General features: G+C 42.6%; 1 protein-coding gene across 3 annotated transcripts; it reads left to right on the top strand.

The window, feature by feature from the left end:
* The first annotated feature begins 4,525 nt into the window (after nucleotides 1-4,525).
* Nucleotides 4,526-8,845, top strand: ankrd1a (ankyrin repeat domain 1a (cardiac muscle)). 3 transcript variants are annotated; one of them, XM_016679615.1, is made up of 10 exons: nucleotides 4,526-4,756; nucleotides 4,850-4,914; nucleotides 5,220-5,369; nucleotides 6,365-6,493; nucleotides 6,640-6,747; nucleotides 6,827-7,102; nucleotides 7,189-7,287; nucleotides 7,791-7,889; nucleotides 7,970-8,091; nucleotides 8,206-8,845. In XM_016679615.1, the coding sequence occupies exons 2-9, from the start codon at nucleotides 4,888-4,890 to the stop codon at nucleotides 8,054-8,056; spliced, it is 975 nt and encodes a 324-aa protein (XP_016535101.1). In that variant the 5' UTR covers nucleotides 4,526-4,756; nucleotides 4,850-4,887; the 3' UTR covers nucleotides 8,057-8,091; nucleotides 8,206-8,845. The 3 variants fall into 3 exon arrangements, with proteins under 3 accessions (XP_016535101.1, XP_016535102.1, XP_016535103.1); XM_016679617.1 differs by lacking the exon at nucleotides 4,526-4,756 and having other exon boundaries at nucleotides 4,792-4,914; nucleotides 6,827-6,925; nucleotides 7,004-7,102; XM_016679616.1 differs by lacking the exon at nucleotides 4,526-4,756 and having other exon boundaries at nucleotides 4,789-4,914; nucleotides 7,195-7,287.
* Nucleotides 8,846-9,725: the final 880 nt, after the last annotated feature.

Here is a 9,725-nt window from a genome sequence, read left to right as displayed (position 1 = left end):
TTGTATTTCATTTCTCATAATCACTGTAGAAAACTTGGCGGTTTAGACTCCTTGTAGCGCAATGTTGCCCTGAGGCAACAAACCCAAATCCGGTTCCGGGAGATGTCAGGGTCCGATTTTATGATTGATATGTAATTAGGAACCAACAAGCTCCCAAAGAATGCAGGAAAATATTTTTTCCCCAAAAAAACAAAAAGTCATGCCATAGAGGGTTCAACTTGTTAAAGTCAAATTTACTGTAAAAAAGCAAACTAAGGGTCAAATATTAAAGAATTTAATGTTGAAAATACATATAGCTGATTAAATTTACTCTGAGCAACAAAATATAAATGCTCCGGGATTCACAGCAGTTCTGTTTTAATTCGCTTTAATCCAACCTGAGCTTGTTTGCCCAGAAAGTCTGGTTTGTTCAGGGAATCAAACTGCGATTCACTGAGGCTGTTTTTCTACCTTATAGATTCGGTTCGATTGAGGGCCAAAGTTTTACCATCTGCTCCACCTCCAGCTGCTGGTTCCTCTCTGCTCTGAGTCAAACCAACCTGTTCCCCTCCTGGCCTGTGGGGGCGCTGCACCAAGAACCACTGAAAGAAACGACACAAAAACCTCTGAAGACACTGAGAGCAACTTCCTTCACCAGATGGAAACAAAAATGGAGGCGTCGGATTTTAGATTGTAGGATTTCAAGCCATTTCTCCCTGCAATGCTAGGCTAGCGCATTTGTTTTGGTTGCATTTACCCAGAATGCCTTGGATTGTAGTCCACTTCCTGCTTTTGGAGCGGTCTCTGGTCCACTTCTGTTCACATATGCATTTGAACCTCGGAGTACAGTTCAGCCGAACCCAGACGGAGGTTTGTAGTTTGCTTTTTAAGATGCATTTCCAGCAGCTCTGTTCAGTCTGCTGTTAAGGTAATTTTATTTATACAGCACATTTTCAGCAACAAGGCAATACAAAGTGCTGTAACCCAACTCCAGTCCATTTGTCTAGGAAGTCTGGTTAATTTGGGTGGGGATTCATCATTTAAATCAAACTGTGATTTCCTCCACACTTTCCAGTCCTTGAGTCGACTATGAACTCTTTGCAGTCTAATGTGTTGAGTTAAACATCAGGAACATGAAGCAGCAGATCTACAACAGGAACAAACAGACTTTATTCCAGATGTAGAGTAAAGTTTATTTTTTGTGTTAAATCAGAGGCTGCAGGAGGTGAAGTGAGGATGTGAACCTTCCTCGCTGTCAGAGCTCCTTCAGACACGTGGTGGAGGCTTTTTGATGCTGTGAGTTACGATCGGACGGTGTCTCTTAGTGAAGGATTATCTTCACCCTCATAAACAGCTCTGAGACCCTCCATCCGATCCGGCATGGAGCTCCTTCCTCTTCTGCCAAACGGGGATTCTGGGTGAGTGGAGGATTTATGCTGCTAATAATAGAGTAAACTAGATTTATTTCCAGGGAGCGATTCTGCAGGGGCCTATTTATAATTACAGAATCCAATGATACATCCCTCAGGGTTTATCGCCTGACCCGGCTACCGGGACGCAGCTGACCGAGCAGCTCTGACAAACAGACAATGTGTGAAGACGCTGCTGGGCTGACGACAGACATCCCAGGAGGATATGAGGAAGGAGTGGCGGCTCGTTTCTGTTTTGTCTTCTTTATCTGAAATGGTGATAAAAGCTGATGAAGCTGTGGCGCTGTCAGCAGAACATCACACACTTCATCACACACGGAAATAACTGGCTTGTTGTTGTTGATTCTCACGGCTGTTTGCAGGGAGAGGAGCTTCTGCACAGACCAGACAGCACTAAAGGAGGCACATGAAGCGAAACTCACATTTTTCAGGGTTTTCTGCTTCCATTTGGGTCTGAACTGCTTCTTTAAACAAACAGAAACACTCAGCCAGCTTTTAAGTTCATGTATTTTGGTGTCTGGAAAAGGAGTCATTTCAAAATCCTTCCAATAACTATGAAACCAATAACAGACATTACATTTTCTCAAGAGCCAAATCATCATTACACATCAGCATGTTGGTCAATGTTTCATTTATTAGGGTTCAAAAGCAACTTTAACCTGGTGGTGTTCAGTCTGGATTTAAAGGACCTCAGTGTTTCGGCTGTTTTACAGTTTTCTGGAAGTTTGTTCCAGATTTGTGGTGCATAGAAACTGAATGCTGCTTCTCCATGTTTGGTTCTGGTTCTGGATGCAGAGAATCCAGAACCAGTGCGGCCACCTCCTGATGTGGACGTTTTTGCTCTCCTCACCCTGTTCCACCAGAACCAGAACCTGAGGGGTCTGGAAGGTTGATCCAACAACAGCAGATCGTTAAGCTATTCAGTGATTTATAAAATGCCAACAGTATCTTATTCTCTCAGTGAAGGACGGTAGAACTGGGTGATGTGCTCCATCTTCCTGGTTTTAGTCAGAACTCCAGCAGCTTCTGGATCAGCTGCAGCTGGAGGATTTTTTTTTTGTCAGACCTGTGAAGATGCTGCTGCAGCAATCGATGCAACTAAAGATGAACGCATGGATGAGTTTCCCTGATGCTGAGACTTTAGTCCTCTGATCCTGGAGATTCTTCAGGTGACAGAAGGCCGACTTTGTAACTGCCTTTATGTGGCTCTAAAGGTCCAGGTCAGAGGTCAGCCTGATCTCTAGTTTCCAGCTGTAATAGAGCTGCGTGTTGACTCTAGTTCTATAGCTCTAGATCGATCCTCTTTAGGTCCAAAGTTAACTTCATTCAGTTTTGTTTCTGTTCAGAAAGTTTTGGCACATCCACACATTGATCTGTTCCCAGCACCGGTCCAGTGGTTGGATGGGGTCAAAGGTCACCTGGTGACATTGTAATGTAGAGCTGAGTATCATCTGCGTAGTTCTGGTAGCTGATCTTCATTCCTGTTGTAACCTGAGTCAGTGGATCAGATCCATTCAGGTGGTTCTGTAATCCTGCAGCAGCTGAATTAAGGAGGAGGTTTAGTGGATTCCTGAGCAGTGACAGTTTCCCATTTTTGAAGATCAACTTGACTCAGAGGTTTAATCTTGTCTCTGGTCATTCTTTAACTGGCTGGTTTTAAACCATTAAATGATCATCAGAGACTGGACCTCCCATCATTCCTGACATTGATCCATCTGGCCTGTGATTGGTGAGCGATGAGCTCATCCAGAGAGCCTCATGTGTCCCTGTTTGATGTGAAACGTGAAGTTTGACCAGCTGGCCAGAAGGTGACCGCCCCGCTGACGGACGACCCGATGGCACCAGCAGCGACCGGCTCTAAGGAGACGTTTGGAAGTGACGCTATTTATTGCTCCAGCATCATCGACCTGTCTCCTCACAGTGACATCACTGCATTTTCCCTGCATGCTCAGCATGGTGGGATTAATGACGGGGAAACAGATCTCTCTGTTTCACATCTGAGTTAAAAACATGAGCCTCCTCTAAACATGGCTGCACGTCTGTTTACAACCACATTTAAAAGATAGTTTGGCTCTGAGTTTCAGTCTATAAATTTTATACAGTGATGCTGAGTTGTCCTGGTTTTAATTAGCAGCTTGTTCAGAAGCAAATGTTTTACTTTTCCTGATCTGATTTTCCTCATTTAGATCTTCGTCATAAAGCAGCTTCTGTTTCACAGACTAATGTTAACTGGGAATGGACACATTTTTATTTATATAACTTTGATTAGATAATTTTTTACATGGATACAACACAAAAAGGATTTCTATTAATAGTGATTCACATCACAGGTGATGGACAGAATTATACTGTACTAACAGAGATGGAAAGAAGACAAGAGGGCACACTCTGATTCAAATTCCCACATCCAAATTAATTTAACATCAAATAAATTGTATAAATTTAAACAGCTGAAACTCTGAGTTTACTTCAGGAAATGAGGGTAAAAATCCACCTGTTGATAATCACTGGAACATTGATCAATAATGTTTATTGCTTGTTTTATAACTGGTGACTGTATTTTGTTCTTATGATGTAAAACACTTTGAACTGTTTAGTTGCTGAAATGTGACACAAATAAACTTAATTTGACTCACCATAGTTACACAGGCTTTGTGCTTCATAGTGAATAAAAATATAATAATTTACTCTTGAATCTCAACTTCAAGCAAAAATTTACTCATTTGGTAAAAAAATAAATACTACTACTACAACTAATATAAAATTATATACATTCCTTAAACATTTTTACAAAAAATGTATAAGTTACTTTTCTTGTAACTTTGCCAACAATTAAAATTTAAATGGTGTATTAAAATAAAGTCAAATTTCTCTGAAAAGTGAACTATAAACCCCAACAGAGTAAAATAAAATAAAATAAAATACAGTCCAAATTAAAATGTTTATGTGCAAAATTAGCTAAAAACCCAAATCAAAGGTCAAAATAATACAATAAGATAAATACATGTTTCTTATAACTTAAACTTAAATTAAATTTGACATTTACAAGTGAAGATGAAATGAAAAGTTTTTCTTTTAAACATTTTCAGGTTCTCAGATGAAATAAAATATGCAGAAAGAGTTTTCACTTGACATGTCAGCAGAGTGACACCTCTGTCCTGTCCTCCATCTTTGCATGCTGACACACTGATGTCCAAACTGGGAGGACTGGGGGCCGGACACGGCGCAGCAGCATGAGGCCGGTAACACGACCCGACTGGACGTTTTCCTGCCTCATATAAAAGAGCCGCCGGCTGCAGAGGGACAGACACAGAGGGACACCAGAGGGACACAGAGGGACACCAGAGGGACACAGAGGGACACAGAGGGACACCAGAGGGACACAGAGGGACACCAGAGGGACACAGAGGGACACCAGAGGGACACAGAGGGACACTGAGGACCCAAATCTGTCCAAGAACCTCCGAGCTTCTTCAGGATGGGACTGCTGAGTGTGGAAGAACTGGTAGGTTCTGCTCCATTGACTGGGAATGATGGTGTGCTGGATTAGAGGCGTGTAAATGAATTTATTAAAATTTAAATATGCAATTAAACATCAGTTATGGTTGCATCTTCAGCATAGATGATGGTTTTGTTTTACTACTTCAGACCCTAAAATAAATATTTTTATTTAACTTTTGGACAAACTAGTAGAAGATGCAGTAATTTAGCATAAATATTTTAACACATATTGCTGAAAAGTACTAAAAGTGACAGTATTTTAGACACCATAAGGTTTGTGTGTTTAAACGTTGTGACTCATCGCTCCAGGTCACCGGTAAGAGGTCAGAGGTCAGAGAGCCCAACGACTTCCCGGGGGGCGAGTACGAGGCGGCGAAGCGGGATGACCGTCGGTCGCTCCAGGAGCTGCCGGGGGGAGGCGGAGCTTCGGAGGAGGAGGTCAGCGTGGTGGCTCTGAACGTGAGTCTGCTCTGCTGGATCCAGAACCAGAACCAGAACCAGAACCAAGCTTCTTTACTCACTACTAAACACTCGTTTCCATCACATTCCTGGTTCTAAAGAAAAACTTCTGTTATGATAAGGAGGTTTAAAAAAATCTTTAACGTTTCACATCTTTTAACCTGGAGGTATCGTCGCACACTAAAATGTTAGTAGAGAAACTTTGGTGATATTAAAAGCTGATATTAAATATAACATTACTCAACTTCCACATGTTCATTTTGTGCACCAAGGTTCTTCTTTGCTCTTCATTCCTTCCTTGAACTTAAACTGGGACAAAGTTGAAACTCCGCTTTGATTTCCAGGCTTACCGCGCAGTTTCACCTGTCTGTGCTGCCCCCTGGAGGAACTCGGGTGCATAACAGCTTTGATTTATCAATTACCTGCTTAGTGGAATATTTGCCAGGCCAAAAGCTAAACCCATCATTTTTAGAAGATATTTGCAGCTGAATATTGATTTAAAACACAATATAAAACATATATAATATTTATAAACAAAAGGCAGCAACACACATGACAACCCATCCTTTATGAAAAGGTTAAAATGTTAAAGGGTGCCATTTGTTAAGCTACACAATCAAAAAGTAACAGCAGTAATTTGGGTTATTTAGAAAAAAAACCCTTGGAGTTTATTTTTCATAGTCAAAGGTAAAACAGGTCCTCATAAACGCTTTGCCTTCCTGGGATACAGAATGTAACTGAGGTTTTCTCTGGACCTGCTGGGTACTTTCTTAGAACTTCACTGAATGTAATGTGTAGTTCTAGTATGAATTTCTACTCCAGATGTTTTCAGTGTCTTCTAGTGTTTACTGGGCATCTTCCAGGTGTTTTTCCCAGTTTGCTCTGAATGAATGTAAGGGAACATTGTCAATGTTCACAGGGTGCTCTCTGAAGCCTGCAGGGCCCTTCCTGGTTTTTAGGCCTTTTAAAACTTTTCTTTGTCCCTGCTCCGTCAGACGGACAGAAGTGGGAGGCTGAAGCTGGAGACGGTGGACGACCTGTTCAACATCCTGCAGCTGAGGAAGAGGAGGAAGGAGAGGAAGTCTTCTGTGTTCAAGAAAACTGAACCGGAACCAGAGACAGTGGTAGGACATCATCAGGCTGTTTTCACCTGAACCAGAACAGGTTCCAGTTGGACCAGTTGGTCCTGCAGGATGGACGGTTCTGGACTGGTTACAGCAGCAAAGCGTTGCTTTAGTTTAAACTCTGTGGCGCTTCGTGTGTTTTCCAGCCAGAAACGGTGGATGAGCAGCTGTTCCTCACGGCGGTTATGGAGAACAAACTTCCTGTGGTGGAGAAGTACCTGGCCGACGGAGGAAACCCAAACGCAGCCGATAACGTGAGAGAGGAACTGTTAAAAACCATGGAAACGTCTCTAATTTATGGAGTTTATGAATAAAATGCTTTTTATTTTCCAGTTTCAGAGAACTGCTCTGCACAAAGCTTCCTTCAAAGGACATGTGGAGGTGATGAGAAGACTTCTGGAGGCCGGCGCTGCCATAGAGCAGAAAGACAAGGTCCTACTCTCCCTCCTTCTGCCTCACACACCTCCTTACACACTCAGCCTGACAGTGAGGTGTGTGTTTGTGTTGCAGCTGGAGGCCACAGCCGTCCACTGGGCCTGCAGGGGGGGCAGCCTGCCAGCGCTGCAGCTCCTGCTCCACCAGGGAGCCAAGTTCACCAGCAGAGACAAGGTGAGTTTGGCTCTCCCTGGCGGCGACACACGGGACTGCATGTGCAGATGTGTAGAGATGATGTTTCCTCCTCCTGATGCGCTCAGCTGCAGAGCACGCCTCTTCACGTCGCTGTGAGGACCGGACACTGCGAGTGCGCCGAGCATCTGATCCACTGTGGAGCCGACGCCAACGCCAGAGACAGAGTGAGCATTCAGACACTCAACGTCTCATCTGACTGTTAGATCCATAAACCTGCAGGTCGCCTCTCATTTCTCAAATGCACTGCAAAAATACAAAAACCTTACCAAGTAGATTTGTCTAGTTTTTAGTGTAAATATCTCAGTACACCTGAAATAAGACAAAACTAACTTACAAATAACTTTTCAGCAAGAAAATGATTTAAGTCAATAATTTCATAATGTTGGTGAAAAACTCCAAGTTCCACTGTCAGATTATTTCACCTGTAATATGTAAAGAATGTCATGATATCAGTGAAACAATCTGGCAGTGGAACTTGCAGTTTTCCATGAATATTAACGAATTATTGACTTAACTTGTATGTCTTGCTGAACAGTTCCTTGTAAGTTAGTTCTGTCTTATTTCAAGTGAACCAACTTATTTTGAGCAGAAACTAGAAATGAACTACCGGGTAGGGTTTTGTGTTTTTCAGTGTATTTGACGTTTCTGGTTGTTTTTGTGTCTGCAGGACGGAGACACTCCAATGCACGATGCTGTGAGGATAAATCGATTCAAGATGATCAGGCTGCTGATGATGTACGGCGCCAGCCTCAGCACCAAGAACAGCGTAAGTCCCATCGGCGCTGCTGGACCCCAGCCTGAGTCCAGGTCCAGTAGAGCTCAGTCTGGTCTGCTCCTTCTCTGCAGGATGGAAAAACTCCAATGGAGACGCTGTATTCCTGGCAGAACGGAGCCAAGAGCCTGCTGTGCAACTTCAACGAGGAGAAGCCCTGATGGCCTGGACCGTCTGCAGGAAGCAGACGGTCCAGGCCATCAGGGCCTGGACCGTCGATGAGGCGGCAGCACAGGGGCGGGAAATAAAACCACAAACTGTTGTTGACCCATCAGATCCCTGGACCGTCTGCAGGAAGCAGACGGTCCAGGGATCTGAACCGGCAACCCGCCGGCTCGTTAGACCTCTGGTCTCCATCAGGGAACGCTCACCGACAATGTGAAGTCCAGGCAGGAAGAGTTTCATCTCTTCAGAGTCAGCTGGACGCTGCTGGTCGGCGTCCAGCTGACAGAAAACGATTTCTTCAGTTTTTCTTTATTTAATATTGAGCTGAGTTGAGTTCAGTGACGATGAAGGTGATTAATTTATGGATGAATGAGACGTTTATTTATTGTCAGATGTGATTTATCTAACAGTGAGCAGCTCGTTGTGTTGATCTGCACCTGAAGCAAATTTTCTGCTTTTGTGCTGTTTAAGGGAAATAAGTCAGAACGAAGTAAGTTTGATCTCCAGGTTGGACAGAATCTCTCCTTTCCTTCTGTTTTTATTGATTCTGATGATCAGTAAATGTAAAGTAGAGCCGTCCAAAAGGTTCTCCTGTTAGGATATTCAGGCTCCACCTCCAATCATGACGCTGGTGAACAGAGACACAGAGCTGGAACGCTGCTGAAGGTTCAGAGGAAGTTTGACATGTAAAGTTATTGAAACAAATGGATTTTGTAAGATGTCTGTAACTGTTGGATTTTATTGACTGAAATATAAATATTTAATAAACTTGTCTTTGATTTGAACTTGTTTTATTCTTGTTTGTCTTCAGCAGACATGGGTAGAGCAGTTAGCAGTTAACAGCACCAGCTGTTAACTTTTCAGCCTAAAGTAAAAAAAATAGCTGTAGGTTAAAAAAATTATGTTACAAGAAGTCAGAGATGAACTTTGAGGCATCATAGTTCAGAAATAACAGCGTGTGAAGTCAACAGGCAGTTGAAGGAACTGGTTCATAACCCTCACAGCCAGTCCAATGCCTCAACTAAACCTTTAGCTTAATCCGTCTTTACTGTCACTGGTGGAAAAAGATCCTTATTTAATATCACTAAACACATGGTCTGCTGTGGGGGAAACAAAGCCTGGCATGAAGCCTCTGACGGCTCCTAGGATCTCTGGGACTCTCGCACCTCTCCACCACGATGAGGTGGCAGCACAGGGAGGGGAAAATAAAACCACAAACTGTTGTTGACCCATCTGGATAGAGGTGGCCCTCTGGTGTTAGACCAAGGATAGTAAAGGAAGACCTGACAGTATTAACTGATGTAAAATGGCTGCCTTTAATCAGCTTGGTTCTATTGGTTTCTTTCAACAGAGCTTTATTGCTCAAATTGTGTAATCTGGATTAGATTTTCTGTTTTTCTTTATTTTGTCAACAAAAGAAAAAAATATTTTGCATGACTAGAACTTATTGAAAGTAATTTTGTATTCTTGAAGATGAAAATCACTTTTTACCTTTTGTACTTTAAGTACATTTCAAAACTTTTTTAACTTTAACTTTAGTAAAGCAGTTCAGCCTGTTTTTACTTTTACTTTTACTAGAATATTTGCTCATACAAGAGTCTCTACCTCTACTTAGGTAGAGAATATGAATAGTTTTGACATCTCTGCTTAAAATGACTGTCTTCT

This window comes from Poecilia formosa, unplaced genomic scaffold (assembly GCF_000485575.1).
Source record: "Poecilia formosa unplaced genomic scaffold, Poecilia_formosa-5.1.2 Scaffold216, whole genome shotgun sequence".
In the NCBI taxonomy this organism is placed as follows: Eukaryota; Metazoa; Chordata; class Actinopteri; order Cyprinodontiformes; family Poeciliidae; genus Poecilia; species Poecilia formosa.
Note: the sequence above shows the minus strand (reverse complement) of the source record. Positions and strands in the feature narration are given on the sequence as shown.

Bases quoted from the DNA above. Each gene is read 5' to 3' on its own strand.
- ankrd1a (XM_016679615.1), top strand. From the start codon at position 4,888: ATGGGACTGCTGAGTGTGGAAGAACTG. The intron at 4,915-5,219 runs GTAGGTTCTGCT...TCATCGCTCCAG, and splicing joins TGCTGAGTGTGGAAGAACTG to GTCACCGGTAAGAGGTCAGA. The intron at 5,370-6,364 runs GTGAGTCTGCTC...CTGCTCCGTCAG, and splicing joins TCAGCGTGGTGGCTCTGAAC to ACGGACAGAAGTGGGAGGCT.